Source organism: Macrotis lagotis, chromosome 1 (assembly GCF_037893015.1).
Source record: "Macrotis lagotis isolate mMagLag1 chromosome 1, bilby.v1.9.chrom.fasta, whole genome shotgun sequence".
NCBI lineage: Eukaryota > Metazoa > Chordata > Mammalia > Peramelemorphia > Peramelidae > Macrotis > Macrotis lagotis.
Genome location: NC_133658.1, coordinates 757,241,392 through 757,262,975, shown reverse-complemented (window position 1 = coordinate 757,262,975; position 21,584 = coordinate 757,241,392). Strand labels below are relative to the sequence as shown.

Here is a 21,584-nt window from a genome sequence, read left to right as displayed (position 1 = left end):
GGGGAGAGTGGTTTCTGGTTCATCCCCCTCTCAAGAATTCTGGGGTTAGCCTAGTCATGTTCCTTACTTTTCAAAGTTTTGCCAGCTGGGGCAGCTGGGAGAAATTTTGGCCTGGCAGGGATTAATTGGAGAGCTACAGCCTGTGTTGCCCAAGAATGTCAGTTGGGGGGTAGTTAAGTGTGAAGAGACTAATTTAATTCTCATTATACTGCCGGATTAACAAATCACAGCTGCTGTGGGAAGGAGGAGGAGGCCGTTGCAGCCCCAGGTACTTAGCCCCCTATGGATCAAGAGCTGTACTGGCCTAGAGAAGGGGAGAATTGCTTGGAGATGTCTAAAAATCAGTTACAGGAGATAAGGGAGTAGGGTCTGATTTAGGAAATTTGCTTTTGGATCCATCTCCAGGACTTCTGATTTGAAGTTTATAGAATTATAGACTGTTTAAGCATAGAGGGAGGGAGGCTTGAAATCATAATCCAACTCTCTCATTTTTAATGCCTTAAACTCAGTCTGCTAATGTAGTTTATAGAAAGACACATAGCCTTGAGAAAACTAGGACTCAAATCCAGGTCTTCTGACTCAAGTACATACACCAGGGCTTGATCTTCAAGTTGCCTTTATTGAAAAATTTTTTGTTCTTCAAAGAAATAGTTTTGACCTGTGATTAACACTAGAAAGGCAACTGATCTCATTCTATTTTTCACAGGCCAGTACCATTTCTGATGGTCTATTCTCACCAAAACAAAGAAACAAAAAAGATGCAGTATCATCAATGAAGTGACTGTGCTAAGGAGATATTGAAGGACTGACCTCCCTGTGGACTGCTTTTGTCTCTCTTTTTAGTCCCAGCATGTAACACAGTGGCTGGCACATAGTAAGCTCTTTATAAGATGCTTATTGGTGGATGAATGTTTCCCTAATCTCTTACTTCACTAGGCAGTGCTTTATTGATGGGACCATTCCTGCGGACCAGATAGACTTCCAGAAATTCCCTACTGAGCTGACTCCTAGACACTTACTGGAAGAGATTTGAGGCAGAAAGTTCAGGAAACAAAAGCATCTGGAGGATAGGGGAAGGATGGATCCCCTTTTCATCTCTGAAATCAGTTGGCCTGGAGCTTTTTGAGCCTTTTCCCTTTCCCTTCCCCCCCCCTTCTCTGCTGTGCCTTTTAGAAATGACTTTTTTCCTATGTCTGGCCCTTCAATATATTCTCTGATCTCAGAGAACTCTCTCTCTCTCTCTCTCTCTCTCTCTCTCTCTCTCTCTCTCTCCCCATTCTTTTTTCCCATTTCATTTCTTTTTTTTCTTTCTTTTCATCCTCCTGCTACCCTTCCTATCTGGCTACCTTTTTATACTTGCTTCTTTGTGATACTCATTTGTCGATTAAAAAAATAAAAAAACTGGAAACTTTTAGGTGTTAGAATATCTGGAAACCATAAGCAAAAGGAAAGTAATCACAGTCTAGACCCTCAAGGAAGCTCTTTCTAAGCACAGAGATAGAGAGAGACTCTCCATTTTCTTTCATTCCCTGGCCTCTCTCCTCCATAGTCCTGTGTGACTTGGTATTATAATGTCCTTAGACCTATAGGTCCATTGGGATTATTTTCTCAGAGTTCTAGGTTCTAACATAAGGGAATGGCCAATGGAGATAACAGAAGCTTCTGAAAATAAAGAGGAAACCAAACAGAGAGCCACCCCTCTGAGACAAGAGCAACCATTTTAATAATGTTCTCCTTGTGCTAAGGGCTAGCATAATCTATTCATATGCACAGGAGGATCTCACTTTTGAAAATTAGGAATCCGAATTAAAATATTCCCAAACCCCGGACCATCTTCCTAGTAAATTAGAATTTTTTTTCAAGGGATGTTCTTTCTTAGCAATTTCATCCTTGAAGTTTAGGGAATAAAGTTATTAAATGAAGGTGTTTTTTTTTTCCCCTTCCCTTCTTTTTCGCAGAAAACCATTAATGACAGCATCCCATTCTATTTGGGACAGGGCCAACTGAAGAGATGGCAAAGTGTCTTTCTCCTGTGATTTCAGAAACTTCTGGCTTGTTGCCCTCATGTCCTGAGGAACCTATTCTTAGTTGCATGGACTGGGCCACTGGGTTTACTATATAATAGAAAGTAAATATGGAAAAAGAAAGGACAACAACAAGACCCTCTGATCCTTTAGTACAGGCAACCACTTCTTTTGCTGGAGGTGCCCTTAGTAAGTTTGACACAGTTTAGCTACAATTGCACAATTGCAGCTGCCAACAGTGTGATTAGTATTCTGTTTAACTTCAATCTTTTTACCCATTCCTGCCTAAAAAAAATGCAAACAGAATTTAGAAACTCTCAGAAGTAACTAATAGTCTATTGTCTAGATGTAAAGATATCCCCAACAAGTATCACATGTGTGATCCATCTATCCATCCAGTCTACTGTGTTCATTCTCTAAATCATGTATTCTTCACTCCTTCAACCTGACTGTTTGCCACTTGGATGATCACAACTCCTTCCTCTCTAGGCTTCTTCCCTCTAGTACCCATGGAATTATCTTCAATCCAGTTGCCAAAGATGTCTTTTCTTCTTGTTGCTTTGACCATATTATGCCCCCTTCTTAAGGTCCTAATAGACTCATTTCACACTACAGTATTTTCTTAGACTTCATCAAGAGAGCTCTGATTTTGACTTTCTCTTTATTACATAGCTTCAATTACTCCACTGACCATTTTCTTGCTTGTTGAAAAACATATCACAGCCTAGGTCCTTTCTTTCCTCCAGAGGTGGATATTTTATAAAAGCTTGTTAACTGAATGACTTTCAAGAAAACCTGCTTTGTATCTCCATTCAGTTTATCCCAATTTTACTTCTAAAATTTATTTTATAGTATAGCAGAGAACTGAACAGAGGGTTGGATGGTGATCCTGGCTCTAACATTGCATAAGTCTTTTGTTTCCCAAGCTGTTCCATAGAAGCATCGTAGAAGGATTCTTGGATCTTGAGAGATCTTGGGTTTGAATCCTAGCTCTTCCATTTAACATTACTCTTGCGTGACCCTTGGGTAATCTTTCTGAGGAGACTGGACTCAATGGACTGAAGTTCATTGCTCCTCTGAAATAATATACCTGTGGTAGCTCATGAGGCACCATGATTGCCACCTGTAAGCTTTCTCTTTTGTATTACTCAAGCACCTTCTGAAGGCCTTCCTCCTCCAGGAATCCATCCCACTTTAGATGGAATAGAGGAGGTAATTTTTGTAGCCTCAGCCTTTCTACCACAGAATTACCATTACCCCCTATGCACACAAACTACTTCACAAATTCTCTTCTCAATTTTTATACAAGATGGCTATAATATTAATAACAATATTAATTTGGCATTATGTAACACTTTAAAGATAGCAAAGAGTTTGACATTATCTCATTTCATTCTCAAAACAGTCCTGGTGAAATAGGTGATATTATTACTCCCCTTTCACAAATGATAAGATTGAGAATTTGTGTCTTTCTCTGAGTCATATTCAGATTTAAACTCAGGTCTTCCTGACTTCAAATTTAATATTCTTTCTTCTGTACCACCTATAGCTGCCAAATTAAATATTTTATCTGGTCTTCACTCCTTCAACCTGTTTGCCACTTGGATGATCACAACTCCTTCCTTTGTAGTCTTCTTCCCTCTAGTACCCATGGAATTAGCTTCAATCCAGTTGCCAAAGATGTCTTTATGCAGTATTTGGGTTTCAGTTATCTGTACATTTTCAATGTTTCTGTCTATTTGATTATTATTAGGCTATTAAGAATGGCAGAGACTGTAATTGGGAACTAATACAAGTGTTTTGTATAAGGAATCATAGAATGCCAACTATGGAAAATACTTTAGAAATCTTTAATTCCTTTTAGACATATGAGGCAAAAGACATTCATAGAATGAAAATATAACTTGTCTAAGACAACACAGGTAGTTAATGCAAAAACTAGGACTAGAGAGAATCCAAATCTTATGATTCTCAGACCAGTGCCCCCCATAATGCCTTTTTGAATATAACAGGTAGTTTCAGACATAATAGCCTGTAAATCATAGCTCCACAGTTGGGATTTGCCTGCTAAGGATTTCCATATCCCTAATTTTTATGGACTGAAGTTTTCCCTATTTCCCCATTCCCCCGTGAAACCTGGAGAGAACTCTAAGAAATGATAACTACAGCTCCTAGGAAATCTCTCCAGAAGGAAATCTGAGATTTGATGGGTAGTCTGGGTGGAAGGAAAATACTTTCTATAGCTTTCCAAGTTGAAGAAAACGTTGGAGGTTCTTGAAGGCTCTAAGGCTCTGCTCAGAGACCTGATATCTTAATGGCTTCTTCCTTCTACTTAGGGAAGTTTGTTCTACTCTGCAAGGAATATACCTGAGTTGCTGGTAGAGGAGCTTTATGGGACATGACCCACACCATTGAGAGAGGCCTAAGCATCTCTCTCTCTCTCTCTCTCTCTCTCTCTCTCTCTCTCTCTCTCTGTCTCTCTCTCTGTCTCTCTCTCTCTCTCTCCTCATTTCCCTTCACCCCACCCTACTCAGGCCAGCCTGGATAGACAGCATCGGGAAGCTGGACTAGGCTTTGATCAGTCATTAGAATCCCCATGCTGGTTTCATTAACTCCGAAGTAGGAGGGGGCAGCTGGGGCCCCTGGCTGTGAATGGCCTCCATCCAGGCCATGCAGCTGTGACGGGCATCCCTGGGTTCAGATGTTTTCACACTTGCTTTACATTCCTCTCATCTCTTCAAGGGCTGCAGAGCCCCCTGCCTTCCGGGCTGTTGGTGAAACACTCAGATTGCAGCAATACGGTGAATTCAGTCACTTTCAAAGTTCCCCTGAGGCTTTTCTGTGGCTGTGATTGACAGCTCCCTGTGGCCCCAAGGGCAACACCCCAGGGACCCTGTTTAGGGACTTACCTTCTTTCTCTTTGACATATCAACACTGACTTTTCTCTTCTTTTCTTTCCTTTTTTTCCCCGCCAGCTCTTTCTTCTCTTTGTGCATGGCCTTATCTCTCTATCTTATCTGTAGCCCTCTGTTTGGTTTTTTGTTTGCTTGGTTTTTTTTTAAACAGAACAAGGTCCTTGACTAGGCTCACTCAGCTGCCTGACCACCCTGTGGCCATGTTGGCAGAATAAGTTTCAGAGCTGAGCCACAATCATAGGCTTAATTCATGAGCTCTTTATGTCCCTTATTTGGTAGACAGTCAGCAAATCTACTTTTAAATATGAGAAAAGTCAATTGTTGAATGGCCTGGCTCTAGTTTTCCTTAGATAATTCTCTTCTTCACCTAGACCCCACACCCCGCAGTCATATTGTCTATCCTTTAACAATCCATGGAAATAAGCATGAGTCCAAATGTACAAGGCTTAAAAAGAAATCTAGGTGGAACTAATAAAAATCATGCAGTGAGCCTCATAAGAAATTTCCTATGTTTGGTTCTCCTTTCCCTTTGGTTTTCAGGGGTAAGGTGGGAATAAGGGCAAAGTACTAGCAGGTGCTTCCAACCCACGACCCACAGGCCGCCTGCAGCTTTCAAAGCCCATTCATGCAGTATTATTACATTTTATTATTATACTCATTGGTAATATGGGTTGCATTGTAGTCATAAATAAATATTAAATTCTTTATGTGGCCTTTGACAAGTTTTTGTTGGGCAATGCAGCCCAGAAGAGCTGAAAGTTTAGACAGTCATGTTAGAGGATTTAAGCGTTTGTTGTAGGCGGATTCTACTGTTCTTAGAACTCAAGGATCTGGAAGCAGAAATGAGATGGAGGAAAAAAAGGAGCAGAGTATGATGGCAGTTAAGGGACTTTGTTCTAGGTTCTAGGCAGAATTAAATGCAATTACTCTCACATGTCTGTGCTTCAGTTTCTTTATTTTTAAAATAGGGAATATATTATCTCACAGACCTTTTGGGTGAATCAAATGAGATAATAAATTGAAAAGCTTTTAAAAGTAAAGAAAATAAGTGGTAGTTGTTTTATATTTTATTGGGAAAGAAGATCAAAGCCCATGAAGATTTTACAAATTAAGCATTTAAATATTTAAAAGTAATACTTTTTCAGGGTGGGTAATGGCACAGTGATAGAGCACCGGCCCTGGAGTCAGGAGTACCTGAGTTCAAATCCAGCCTCAGACATTTAATAATTACCTAGCTGTGTGATCTTGGGCAAGTCACTTAACCCCATTGCCTTGCAAAAAGTCTAAAAAATTAAAAATAATTTAAAAATAATTTTTCAAGCAGAAATATATATCCATCCTTCATATACTGCTTTTCCATTCTTCCTGTTCATTTCATTCATTCAGATCATAGGCTAATGAGACAATAACATATTTGGAATTTGTAAAATCCCATGCTCAACAATCCATCAAAATAGCTACTCAATTGTTACTACATGTGGTGAAATGGAAAGAACTAGATTTGAAGTTGGAGGTCCTGAGTTCAAATCCTATTCCCACTACTTCCTATGTGACATTGGGCAGTGATTTAACATTTCCTGGCCTCAAGCTTCTTCACCTGTGCTATAAGGGATTTGGACTTCATGACCTCTGAGGCCCCTTCTTGTTCTAAGTATGATGCCATGATTTACTCTTTCCTCTTGTCAAGGAGACTGAGTTGGAGAAGGGGTCAAGTTTAGAGGAACTCGAATGCTTGGCAGTAAATTCCAGAGTCTCAAGGTTGGATGGAACCAATCCATCTCCTCAGGAATCCCTCTATAGCTTCACCAACAAGTGGCCATCAACAAAACTGACCAAAGCAAACAAGAATTTTATTACAATAGTGGAACTTTGAACTGGAGTGACCATTCTGGAAATCAATTTGGAACTATGATCAACAAGTTATTAAATTGTGCATACTCTTTAAACCATCTGTACCCCCACTCATAGAGGTCAAAAAAAGAGGAAAATAGCCCACAAGTACAAAAAATACTTAAAGCAGCACCTTTTTGAGGTGTCAAAGAAGTATAAATAGAGGAAGACCCATCAGTGGAACACGTTATGGAATAGGAAGGTGATCAAATATTCTTGATAAAGGGAAAGGCTTCAGAAAAATCTAGGAATTCATAGGAATTGTTTTGAAATAAAATGAGCAGAACCAAAACAACAATTTATATTGATAATATTGTAAAGATAAACAACTTTGAAAGATTTAAGAACTCTAATTAATACAATGACCAACCACAAAATTAAAGTACTCATGATGGGGTTGGCTAGGTGGCGTAGTGGATAAAACACCAGCCCTGGAGTCAGGAGTACCTGGGTTCAAATCCGCTCTCAGACACTTAATAATTACCTAGCTGTGTGGCCTTGGGCAAGCCACTTAACCCCATTTGCCTTGCAAAAACCTAAAAATAAAATAAAATAAAGTACTCATGATGAAACATGCTCAAGAATTGATTCAAGATGCAAATTGAAGCAAATGTTCTTTTTCTTTCCTTTTCTTTTTCTTTTTTCTTTTGGATCTGATATTTATTTGATTTGCTATATTTATTTGTATGGGTTTTGTTTTTCTTGCCTTATCAATAGGTGAGGGAGAGGAGGAGGAAAAGGAAGAATTTAGATCTGAAAATAAAATAAAATTGAATTTTAAAAATTGGCCATACAACCTTTGCCTGGAGACATCTAGTGATGGGGACCCCAGTACTTCTCAAAGCAAGCCATTCCACTTTTGGACAGCTGCTCTGATTTTTAGAAAGCTTTTCTTTATGTTCTGCCTAAATCTGCTTCACTGCAACCTGTATCCATCTTTTCTGGTTCTGCTGCCCCAGGCAAGGCAGAACAAATTTAATCCTTTTTCCATGTGATACTTCTTAAAAACAGCAAGACCCTTAGCATATTTCACTTTGTCTTCCTCTTCTTTAATATAATAACCCCAATTCCTTGGATTATTCCTTGTATTTATGACCTCAAGTCCTCTCACTCTCCTGGTTACTCTTGGAATACAAATCCATCAGTAGCCTTCTCCCCTTTGCTCAGTCTTCAGTTTCCTACAGTGTAGTCAGGGGCCCCACATTAGAACCACCTGGCCTGTATCCCTGAGAAAGGACATCCTGCTGACTGCCAGCTGTCCCATGAAAATCTGCTTAAAGGCCTCAGCATTTCCCCAGGTCCTTGAAATTTCCTCTGGCTGCCAGGAAACCCTGGTCACCCAGCCTGACCCCCAGTGTTCACTACTTCTGACACAAAGCTAGGCCTCCAAAGTTATATTCATCAGATGTGCAGAAAATCAGGACTTTAGGTTTCACCCTTGGTATGTGATCCCATTAGGAGTCGACAGGAAAACTAACATCTACCCTGACTTACTATAGTAACCCCTATTGTACAGGGCTTACAACTAATTACCTGAACTGGCCAGCAATGATGTTTTAAAGCCCTAGAGACCCAGAGCAGCTCCTTCTGCCCACAAGGTTTTTCTGTGAGCAATTTTGCAGATGTACAATTTAGTCAAAGAAGTCTATCTGTCCTCTCCTCCCTGCCTTGCAGTCACCATGCTATTTGTCATGGCTACCATAAGGACTAGGGAATAGGGGCTCACCAGTGGGTAAGTCCTGAGCATAGAACCTGCTTAACCTCACTCTCTTTAGACAACTCATTAGGCAGAAGACATATAGGTAGAAAGTTTCCAAGTGAAAGGAACTTGGAATTTGGAACCAGAAGGCATAGTCATAGTTCCATTTCTGAGTTTTAATTTCCAGCTCTGCCCCCCCCCAAAAAAAAGGTGGGGAGAGGGGGCCTAAATTCAGTATTCTTAACTGGAGTCCATGAACTTGTCTTTGAAAATAGTTTTTTAAACTAGAGTTCAATCTAATTTGGTTTCCTTGATAATCCTATGTATTTTATGTATTTAAAAATATTCTTTAAAAGGGTCCATAGGTTTTGCCAGATTACCAGAGGAATCCATGACAAGTCAGGTCAACAAGAATTTATTAAGCTCTTCCTAGTAATACCAAAAACTAAGGGTCCCAGTTTTCAAGGAGGACTAATAGGGTCTTCAACATGGAAAACAGCCATTTGTAAACAAGATACATATTTAGCTGAGACTTAGGCAGAGATTAGGAGGGAGAATATCTAGGTCTGGACAACAACTAATGAAACCATTCAGAATTAAGAGATGAAGTGTTTTCTTCCAGGAGCAGCAAGAATGACTTTGTTATTAGATCACAGAGAAGATTAAGGTGTGAGAAGATAAAAAAGCTAATAGGAGCCAAATTATGACAGGCTTTGAAAGCCAATCAGAGGTAATAGGGAGCCACTGGAGTTAGCTGAATAAAGGGAATGATATGTTCAGATCTGCTCTTTAGAAAAATGAATTTGACAGCTGAGTGGAAGATGGACTGGAATAGGGAGAGACAAGGCAGGGAGGCCAACCAGCAAACTTTTGCAATAGTCAGATGTAAGTTCAGAGAACCTGGACCAGTTGTTAGAAAAGAGAAGAATGTGTTCATTAAGAAGACGAACATCATAGGACTGGGTCACCGATTGAACATAGGTTGTAACAATGATCTATGTTGGGGTTGACAAATAGGTTGTGAATCTGTGTATCCTCTCAAATAACTCATGGTCTAATGGAAAAAACAACATGTAAATAACTATATACAAATAAGACATACAGAATAAATTAGATATAATCACAAGATACTATCATCAATGGGGATTGTGAAAGACATCTTGCAGAAGGACAGATTTTAGCTATGAGTTGGAGATGAGGAGTGAAGACATTCCAGGCATGGGAACAGTGAACATTCATAAAATCAGGAGATGGGGTATCTTGTGGGAGCTTTCCAAAGGTCCCCTTTAGCAACCAGTCCTGTGTATAAATGGACTCAGAACTTTAACTCAGACCTAAGGACTAGCCTAGTGCTCTTTCCACTATACCACAAGGACCTGTATTGTATTATATATTATATATTATTATATATTTTATATATTATATATTATCATTAGGTCATGCTATAAATTATTAGAGATTCACAAGCTGGAACCTTCAGGAAAATAGGCAAATGGCCAAAATGAAATGGAATAGATTTCTGCCTTACCTTTTAGTTTCCTTTATGGTAGTATTTTTGTTCCTTGTCTATTTCTAATAGGACTCTGTATTTGGGCAGATGTATAACATTTCAAGACCTTCATATAGCACTTTTTACTTTTCAAAACATTTTGATCCTCACAGCACCCCCTTTGAAATAAACATTTCCACAGGTGAGGAAGCCAAAAGGAGTTAAGTAACTTGACTAAGACCATACAGCCAAAGAGTTGGTACTTTAGGCAAGATTTTGATTTTGGAGTCAGAGGACCAGGCAAGGCAACTAACTTCTGGGACTTGGGTCAGCTAGGTGTTACTGTAGTGAAGAATGCTGAACTTGGAGAAGACTCATTTCCTGAGTTCAAATCCAGCCTTAGATACTTACTGGCTTTGTAACCCTAAGCAAGACCTGTTTGCCTTAAGCTTTCTTACCTGTAAAATGAAGTAGGAAATGACAAACCACTCCAATATCTTTGCCAAGAAAACCCCAAAGGGGATCACAAAGAGGTGGACATGAACTGAATCTGAAAAAAGTAAAGTAAAGTGACTGTATTTAGTTTTCTCATCTGTAAATGATGATAATACATTTGTATTACTCATCTAGCTTAATGATTTCCACTGAGATAACATATTTATTGTGTTTTGTACTGATAAAACGTATTGTAAATGTGAGTTACATCTGCAAATTCCCCTCTGCACAATATACCTGCACCTTTGCCTACTCCTCACCTCCCCTACCCCATCCCCACTCACAAAACGGGAAGGGAGTGAGGTAACTCCTCAAATCAGAAAGTTTGTTTAGCTGTATCTCCAAGAAGTCAAACTGTTCCCACAAGTAAAAGAATGTCCAAACATCATGGGGAAGAAAATGACCAGAGAGGCTCAGAACTCCAAGCTGCTTGCATTTCTACCTCTTGGTTAGTCAGATGTTCCCTATACACACACACGGTTGGTAACTCCTCCACATCTTAGTAGAGGTCATCTTCATTCAGTGTTCTGGTAAAAAAAAAAAAAAGTTCCTATTATGTAGCCGTCATACTTCTATGGGTGAACCACTTCAAAATAAGCACAGTATGCTAAGAGATCTGTTGCATCCATCATGTTAGAACTGCCAGAGGGAGAGCTCCAGGAACCCAGGTTCTTCTTACTAGTAGGAGGCAACACAGGTGCTTTTCTTGAAGTCATGGCAACATTGACCCAAATAAAAAAGAATGGAGATGGCAAATAAGGAATAAGTGTGTGATATAATCCTAAAATCAAAGAAAAGTGGCTTTGGTATCATCAAAAGGCAGCTCTTGAGAAGTAGCATAATATACTGCCCTAGAATGAATATTAGACATGGAGTTCAAATGAGTTCAATTCCCTAGCCATGGGATCTTTTCTGAGCAAGCCACACCATGTCACCTCCCTCCATTAGCAAAATGGGAGTACTCCCTTCCTACCTTACAGAATTGTTTTGAGGTGCACAACTGTAAACTCTAAAGAGTGATAGAATTTTGACCTATTATTATTACTTGCTATCTTTATCTACTCCATCCTCTCCCAAATAATTGGAAGTTGCCTGAAAAACGGAAGCTGACTAAAGAAGGTAGTTGAAAAGTCTCTGGGCTCCACCCCAGCATCATGATAAAAAGGCAAAGAAAGCCATCTTCTCTCCTTTCATTAATCATTGACCAGTATCTTCCTGAATGAGGGACCTCTTTCAAGGAAAGGCTTTTTCTAAAGTCATTTGTGCCTCTTTGGGATGTACTTGGAGCAGTTTTTCTTCAGATTTTTGAGTCTTTCCTATGGTATCTGGGGATTCTTTTTCTTGGAGGATGAATTTGACTTCGTTTTTTTAAAAAAACAGAACTTTGGCTTAAGTGGGGACCTTGCTTCCATAATCCATGAATCTAGTCACACTTTGACCCCTCAGTAATTCAACCTTGTTGTGTAAATGACTTGAATTGAGGAAAAGGCATTCAGAACCAACCACTTGGTTGTTATCTCCAACCAGCACTGCACAATGGGAAGCAAAAGAATGTCTAGGAGAGTCCAGGAGGCCTGTGTCCTAGGCAAAAAATCATGAATTTTATCTTCAACTTTCAGCTCCGTCAATCCAGGGAGATCTATTTAATATACTTATTTATGTACTTTTAAATATATTATTTACTATATTTTTTCCATTCATATCCCTTAACAGAAAATAGAAGATAATAATACCACAAAAACAATCACTGGAGAGATTGAGAATGGAGCTAGTGAAGTAGGATTTGCAGGACCAGTAAGGCAAATCTTTCTTGCACCCTTTAAATCATGCCATAAAATCGCTGTCTTTGAGGACTACTTGCAATAGTGGCATAAGGCCTAGAAGAAAGAATTTCTAAAAGAGGAATAGCCCTGGCTAAAAAGGGGATCTGGGTCTAAATTCTACCTCTGACATTTACGACCTCTGATACCTTGGACAAATCACATAAAGTATTTACCCTACTTTTTGGCTTCCTTTTTGGAAAAATGAGGCCTTTAATGCTTAAGATCCTAAGTGGTAGCCTCAGTATTCCTAGATGCTGAAAATGGAAGGGGACAAGTAGGGTAAAAACAACATGGGGAGAGGGATAGACAGAACAGCAACCACTGGTGGTTCAGACTGTTTTCTGGAGGTCATCCCATTCAGAAAAAGGACAACTTTTAAGGTTCCTTCCTTCTCCTATTTCCCCTTCCCCCTCTCAAGGTAATATTGGCCCATATCTCCAAGAAAGATTTTTAAAAGGAAATGGAGAACTTCAGGACTCAATCATTTGGATAGTTGCTTGAAGACAATTGAATCTTAGAAGCCAGGGCTCTATGCAGGTCAGAGCATCCCTAATGCAATGTAAAAAATAAGCTGGGAGCCCTCCCTCCACTTAGGAGAAGAGAAAGAGGCAGAACAGGTTAAGGACTAAAACGAATTTGGAATCTCTGACTCCTGCCCTACCCCCACTGTGACTTTTTGAGCCTCTTGCCTATCACTCCCATTCTCCCAGTCCTTGATTCCAACCCCCCCACCTCCCTTTCCACCCACTCCCTCTTTCTCCTTTCACCCCCAGGCCCTGCTGACAGCTGCAGGTCATTCTCTCTGCCTTTGAGCTCCAGCTGTTGGGAAATGGAGGTTTCTGGCTATAAAAGGAAATCTATTTAGAGATAAACACTCACTCCCCAAACCCCAAGGAAATGCAGAGTTTGCCGAATTGGCCCCCAGGAGTTTTATAAATTTGAGTCATCACCCAGCCTAACTCCTTTCTCAGCCTTCCTCCCTCCCTCCCTGAGCCCTAATAACTACCTTTCAGCTGGTGCCTATTGGGATGCTGGAAAGTAACCTGGTCTGATTTACATTTTATTCCAAGTTTTCCTTTTTAATCCCTGATCTGGCCCTCCAGATCCTGTGGGGAAGTATGAGATGAAAAAGGAACTGGATTCTTGATCCAGTGATCACTTCCTTGACCTTCAGAAAAGGGGCTAAAATCAAATCATGCCTAAATGACTCAAAGATGGTACCTGTCCAATTTGCATTTCATGTTAAGGAATTCTGTAGAAACCAGAATCCTTTACTTTCTGGAAGAAATCCATTGCTGAAATTCTGAACTTGTGCATAATTCAGTTCTTTTAAAAATCACATTTTTAGGTGGTGCTCATGTCAATAAAGCAGAGTTTCTTGTTTAAAGAAATCAGTTCATTCCTTTTTTTCTCAGACCCTCCTCCAGTGCTGCCCCTTTCTCCCCATTTAAATCTTGTGAACCTGAATTTGTACGTTTTGGATTTTTTTAAGGTAGGTTATGCCCCACTCTCCTGGGACACATCACTATTGTGTCAGGTAGGACAAATGAGTCTAGGCCAGTGGTTAATAAAAACTGAGGTAATTGGCTTTATTCCCCTGCTGTGTAAAGACTGGCTGTGTTCCCTTTAAGTTTTTGTTTTGTTTTTTTCCTATTGTATGTTCAGTCTTATCCACTGAACCTTGGGCTTGCCTCTCCTCGTGTGCAGTTATCACACCTTTGTAGCTATGAGGAGTGACTAGGGAGTAAAGCTAATACAGGAGTAATAATAATAATAATAATAATAATAATAAAAGAGGAAAAGGGCTGGCCCCTCCAGTCAGCCTTCTTGGATTCTCTCATCAATTCCAGTTTGTTACCCCATGAGTTTTTCTTGCTTGGGGACCATGTTTTTCCCAGCAGTAGAAACTGGGAGGAACTTGAGTTTGTCTTTATAGCAGAATTTCTTGCTTGGGATGAACTAGCTTTGGGGGAATTCTCCAGCTGAGTCTGCCCCTGCCTAGTAGGGTTTGTGCTGACCTTTCTACTTTTGATTGCAAAATGTAAAAGGTAGAGAAAGGTGCTTTTTTATGACTTGGTGGTGTTGCCCAGTACACAGTTAAGGACTATGCAGATTGCCTAATCTCATTGTCTCTAGTAAAAGCCAGTCAGCCAAAGCTATGTTTTTTTCTTTTATCTCTATGTATTATATTGGTTGGGATAGAGCATGGCATAGTGGACAAATTCCTTTTATATCTTCATTCCCCTTCCATCCTCTCTACATTGGGAATAGTGGATTTGGGCTCATCTGAATATACTTCAACTCCCATTCTGGATCACATGATTTCTTGAAGTATATTTTCCTAATAAGCTCAATGATATTTTTAGTAGTTAACATTTATATGCTGCTTTAAGATTGGTGAAGTACTTTACATAAATTATCTCATTTAATCTGATCCTCCCAAGGATCATCTGACTTTTCTGTTATCCCTATGTTACAGATGAGGAAACTGAGGTTGAATCCACCAGATCACAGGTTTAGAGCTAGAAGGGATCTTCAAGGTTTTACAAATGAAAAACTGAGATGCACTGACATAAAGTAACTTATTTGTTGTCACAGTTGTTCCACATCTCAGCATACTTTGAACCTGGATCCTTCTGACTACAGCTTTCCATTCCCTTTGCCATGTAGCTGCCTCTGCAAGAGCTATAATTCTTGGAGTTGCCCTCACATGCATATTCAGAGAGATTGTTTCTACAGAAAGTAACATAAAAATATGAAATATTATTAATATGTACTGGTTATGTGATAATATTCAAAAATTATGCTTAATGACAATATGAATTCTTCTTGCAAAAGAATTCATTTAGGGCAATTAAAACAATTGGAACTTTTACCTCTGACTTAAAGCAAATAGATCAACTCTTACTGAAATGGGAACTACTTCCGATTCCCTTTTCCAAGTGACTAGGGGCTAAGATCTTAAGACCTGAATGGCTCACTAGTGCCCTTTTAAAAACAGAACAAAATTGGATATATATAGAAAACTCTAAAATTTGCAAAAGCTCATGGCATAGATTAGCTCATATCTGCCTCATAACAACCTGGAATGAAAACAATGCTCTCAATATTTTACAGAAGAGAGAATCAGCTCAGGGAGGTTCAGTGATTTGTTCTTCAGGGTCACAGATCTAGTAAGTGTCAGAGCCAGGCACTCCTGAATTCAAGTCTGGCTAACCCTCATTCTGCCTTTCAAACTGGTTCATTGCTTTATTCTATCTACTTTTACTTTCTTATAGGGTAACAATGCAAATTCCAAATCACTTTTTTTCAAATTGTATTGCTACTTCATTCAATTGTGATTGTGTAAATAATTCTCCACTCCTGGATAGGACCCATTTGTCTATTCAAAGATAGACCTTCTTTGATGAAAATGTATAGATTTCTGCATGCGTGTGTGTAAGTGTAAACATGTAATAATAACAATAATAATTCATTTACATGCACTTTAATATTTGCTCCCATCAGCTTGATGAGGTAGGAAGAATAAGTTTTACATCCCATTTTATAGATGTCAACTCAGGCTCAAGTGACTTGCCCAAGGACACTGGATTTGTTAAGATTTTTAACCAATCTAGTGCTTTTCCTATTGTACTGTAAATTAAACCAATTACCCTCATTTACTATTTTGTTCATAATCTCTTTCATGTGTAAATACATCATCTCTTTTATGCAGATCAGGATGGCCACCCTCCCTTTAGACTTTATTTGAGGGAGTTACCAGCTATCTTAACTTCTTTTCCTCTTCCCCTGCCATTCTTTTCTCTGTAGATGACGGCGACCGCCCAGCCACCCACCAAGGCTCAGGCCGTCCATATCTCAGCACCTTCAGCTGCTGCCAGCACCCCGGTTCCCAGTGCCCCCATCGATCCCCAGGCTCAGCTGGAGGCTGACAAGCGTGCTGTATATAGGTAAGAGACACTGCAGTTCCCTAAGCAAACAGAGATCATTAGGAGGTTTGCTCCCTGTTCCTCAGAGAAGGGTACCGTGACCTTTGCAGGAGCTGAGGCAAAGACTACATTTTCTTTCTTTAGATTCACAGTCTTTACTGGGTTAGTGTGGTCTTAATGTCTCAAATCCTATTCATTAGATTAGTTTTTGAGAGATGGGGCAACTACAGCTTCACTTGGTCTCATTCCAGTGTTTGATATTAACTTTGGGGAAAATTCTTCCTGCTACCTGTACCTCCTACTTGGAAATGGAGAATAACTGCTTCTCCATATTTCTTATCTCTGAAAAGAATTGAAGAGAATTGGGGAAGTCCTTCAGAGAGGAAGAAGAGTGTACCAAAACTGATTCAAACCAATATTTCCTAAGACAACCCAACCTAGGGTTGGTTCTAGTGCCCTAGAGGTTTTTATTAAGAAGGTTGGAGATCTATGCAATATCCCTCTAACAGTAATTCTCTTTCAACCCTCTGTCCACCATTGCTTTTTGAAAAATTCAGCCCTAATCAACTCTAATTGTACACCATATAGATAGTGCTTGACATCTAGATGAGAACTTGATAATGTTCTTATTTCCTGCCTTCCTTCCATCCAATCTTCCTTCTTTACTCAGTTTCCTTTCTTCCTATCATTGTTCCTTCCTCTCCCAAAACAAAAGTAGTACCATAAGACATGTGTTAAATCAGCTCAAGCAAACTGATAACTTATAACATAACCTTTGAATGTGTAGGTGAAAAGATTTCTCAGGATTGGCTATCTCCCACTGTTATATAATCTGTGGAAGGCAAGCTCTTCTACCATCCTTCTTGTCTTCTTATCCTCTTTCTATTCCCTACTCCTCACCCCCTTCCTGACCAGAGAAGACAATATCAATCTGAAGTCTTATCTTCAGGAGGAGGATTGGGTTGGTGAAACCACTAGTCACCATGCTATATGAGAAACAATTAAAGGGAAATAGGGATATTTGATGTAAAGGAGAAAAAAAAGATTTAGGGAAAGATATAGTAACTATCTTCAAATGCATCTGCTATCATTTGCAGGGTTTTACTTAGCCAAAAAGCAGAACTAGGAAACATGGGTAGAAATTGCAAAGAGTCACTTTTTCAATCCAACTATAAAGAGAAAATGTCCTCATAATTAGAATCTATTCCAAAAATGGAATGGAATGTCTCTGGAAGGGATTAGGTTCCCCTTCTCATTACAGGGGGTCTTTAGGAAGATGCTGAGTGATTCCTTGTTAGAAATATAGAGGGGATTTGAATCAGGCTTCCAACCTTGACATTCTCTGATTCTAGAATATACTCTGGGGGAGCCTTAGACTTTTAAGGTGGTACTTTCATCTCTTAGCATTGCCTCAGTACTTCATTCTAGAATATAACCTTTAGTGAATAAAGAATGTTTTCATTTTGGGGATATCACTAGGTTCTGGATTCTATTCTAACTCCATGGAAGCAAAATCAGAAAGCACTCTCTGGTAACAGTTGTACACTCCATTTTGCTGCCCTTGCCCTTCCTGCCTCTGGCTTCCTGCTACAGTTAACCCAGAGGGCTCTATCTCAACTCATCCCTGCTTCTATTAAAACTTGACTTCTCTTTCTGCAGCCATAGAATGCAACTGATGGGAAGGTTTAGCTGGGAGTGCAGTCCAGCCCTCCTGGAAGATCTAGGAGCTCAGGGTAATTTTAATTAGATTTGCCTGCCTCCAGGAAGCGTGACTGCTTCAAACCACATTGGGGAGTCAGCATTTCATGTCAATAAATGTAACAAGACCCTTTCAATTCCTATTAGTGCCTGGTCCCCGGCTTTTGTGCCTCTCTCCATATATTTTCCAGAGCCCCAGATGAAGCCAAGTCAGCGGAGGCTTCATGTTTGCCTCTGCCCGTTCCCCCAACCCCCTCTTTCTTACTCTTTGAGGGAGGAAGGCAGGAGGAGTGCTGACAAAAGTGGGTGGATGTGTGTGTGTATAGACGGGTGTATGTGTGGTAGCAGGAAGGTTTTATTTGGGTATCAGGATAGAATGAATTGCTTCCCCTCTGACAGAGCAACTGGAGGAGGTGCAGATTGGAGGTGGGGGTGGGGTGAGGAGGGAAAACAGGGGCCTTCTTTAATTGGATCATACCAAAGCATCATCGAGGCTAATCAGCAAAGCAACACAAGGAGCTCCCCGGCTCAGATTAATGATTGCAATATAATCTGAGCAGATCTGATGATTGGATGCACATCGAGGCTAATTGCATTTATAGGCCCCCAAGTGAGGTAGAGGGGTGACCTGAGGAGAGGGAACCCAGCAGGGCAGGTTGCTACAGATTTGGACTTAGCTGAGGAGACGACTTTACTTCCCTTCCTGAAACACTACACCTCGGGGCTTTTCCCAAACAGGTGAAAATATACAACCCAGCCTGCCCATTCCCCCCTTCCATTGTAATCATGGGGAACACTGATCCAGTGCCCAGTTCTTGTCAAGCACTAGCTGGCACATACAAATTAGACTGCTGGCTGCTTGGTGAGGGGAGCAAAGAAGGTGAGGTTAATCCGGCTTCCTCTCTTCTTTCTCTTCCAGTCTCCTTATTTCCCCTTTGAAGTGTGTAGGTTCCCATGGAAACTGTGATTTCCTGGGGAGGAGCTGAGTGGCAAGGAGCTGGGCATGACCAGGTGTTGGGGGGAATAAGAGGGAGGATGACTCTCCAGAGAATTTATCTCCTAAGCCCCAACTTCTCCCCCTAAGGCTTGACCATTTAATCATTAAAGTTTACACAATGCTTTGAGAACCCTGGGGATGATCCACTATAGGATCCTATTTTTGATAAATGAATGCTAGCCAGACCTCATCTGGGAGCCAGCAGAAAGAATGAGAGAATAATAGACATTAGCACCTATTTAGCTTCTTCTGTGAAAGGTACTGGATAAAGGACCCACAGGGCCAGGTCACTAGGGTAGAGTAGCTGCCAGAATTGGCAAGATAACTTCCCACAGTGCCAGATATGGACAAACCCCAGTGAGACGGCTTCCCCTGCTTTTCACTGATGGTAATTTCATCCTATCATTACACAAAGGAATAGGTATCATCTTCTTCCAATGACCCCTGCCATTGGTACTATAACCTTTCTCCAATTTTTTCTTTCCTTTTTCTCCCCATCCTGTCTTTAGCACAACACAGCCATTTAGGGTTTTTCAGACAAACACATATATTTAGAAAGGGGAATTTTTATCATATTAGAACAATTCCCCAACCATTCTTCCTCCTTCTTTAACTTTTGGCCAGCAGCTAGATGCTTGACTGCCCTCAGGCTTGTCCCATTGGAAAGGTCATACTGACCTTGCTGAACCTTCAGAACCCCTAGATCCCTAGCTCATCTCTTCTGTCTCTGTAGTTGGATGAAGTTATTCATTATAGCATCTTATAGAAGAAAACTGATTAATAGTTCCCAGTCTCAGAGTAAGGTAAACTAATTCATGCATGAGATATATAGATTTTCACATGCTATCACTCAACTGAGATTAATCAACAGGCAAAAAAAAAATTAAAAACCTAGAGAAGTCTTAGGTTAGGAGTTCAGAAGACTGATTTCCCTCAGACTACCTGTGTGATCCTGAATCAAGAGTTTTCTGAGCTTCACTTTCCTTATCTGTTATGTGGGAATAATAATAATAACCTTTACTTTTGGGTTGTTTTAAGGATCAAATAAGGTTATATATATGAAGTGTTGTCTAGAGATTTAAGTGTTATTTATACATGAGTTATTTTTTGAATGCTTACTAGGTGTTTTGCACTGTGCTGTGGAGTTTACATTTATTTTTAATAGCATTTTATTTTTTACATGTAAAGGCAATTTTTAACATTCCTTTTTTTATTTTTTAAATTTTGAGTTGCACGTTTTCTCCTTCCTTCCCTAAAATGGTAAGCAATTTGATATAGGTTATATATGTACAATCATGTGAAACTTATTTCCATATTGGTCATGTTGTAAAAAGAGAAAAAAGACAAAAAGGAAAATAAAACACCCACAAAAATGTGAAAATAGTGTGCTTTAATCTGCATTCAAACTCCCATCAGTTCTTTCTCTGATATAGAAAGTATTTTTCATCATGAGTTTTATTTGTCTTGCTGAGAATAGCTAAGTCATTCATAGTTGATCAGCATACTGTATTGCTATTACTCTGTACCACATCCTCCTGGTTCTACTCACTTCACTTTGTATCAGTTTTTATAAATCTCTCCAGGTTTTTCTGAAATCTTCCTACTTGTCATTTCTTATAGCACAATAATATTCTATTACATTCATAGTTCACAACTTGTTCAGCCAAACCCCAATTGATGGGCATTTCCTCAATTTCCAATTCTTTATATCACAAAAAGAGCTGCTATAAATATTTTTTTACAAATGAGGCTTTTCCCTCACTTTATTTTTTTTTATCTCTTTTAGGATACAGACTTAATAATGGTATTGTTAGATTATATCATAGTTTGATAGCCCTTTTGGGGCATATTTCCAATTGTTCTCCAAAATAGTCCAGTCAATTCTACCAATAGTGCTTTAGTGTCCCAGTTTTCCCACATCCCCTCCAACATTTAACATTTTCCTTTTCTGTTATATTAGCCAATGTGAGAGAGATGGGAGGTAGTACCTGAAAATTGTTTTAATTTGCATTCCTTTAGTTAGTAGTGATTTGGAGTTTTTTTTATTTTCATGACTATCTTTGATTTCTTCATCTGAATACTACCCTGTTCACACATCCTTTTACCATTTATCAATTGGTAATTGACATGAATTCCTATAAATTTCACTGAGATGACTTTATATTTGAGAAATGAGGCCTTTATTGGAAACTGTAAAATTTGCTTCCTTAGCCTTCTGGGTTTTTTTCTTTTTTTTTTAGGTTTTTTTTTTTTTGCAAGGCAACCGGGGGTTAAGTGGCTTGCCCGAGGCCACACAGCTAGGTAATTATTAAGTGTCCAAGACCAGATTTGAACCCAGGTACTCCTGACTCCAGGGCCAGTGCTTTATCCACTGCACCACCTAGCCGCCCCATTTTTTTCTTATTTTGATTGCATTAGATTTGTTTCTACAAACCCTTTTAAATTTAATGCAGTCAGAATTATCCATTTTGCATCTTGTAATGCTCTCTACCTTTTCTTTGGTCATATAACTTTCTCTTCTCCATAGATCTGATAAACTATTACTTGCTCTCTTAATTTGCTTATTGTATCACACTATGTCTAAATCATGTATCCATTTTGACTTCATCTTAGAATATGATGTCT

At 39.5% G+C, this 21,584-nt stretch overlaps 1 protein-coding gene across 1 annotated transcript in view; it reads left to right on the top strand.

Annotated features, from left to right (window-relative positions):
* Positions 1–21,584, top strand: part of PKNOX2 (PBX/knotted 1 homeobox 2) — a 344,867-nt gene that overhangs the window by 250,472 nt on the left and 72,811 nt on the right. Inside the window, exon 5 of the mRNA XM_074216405.1 lies at positions 16,146–16,285. Within this exon, the coding sequence (XP_074072506.1) occupies positions 16,146–16,285 (140 nt within the window). The remainder of the gene's footprint in view (positions 1–16,145; positions 16,286–21,584) is intronic.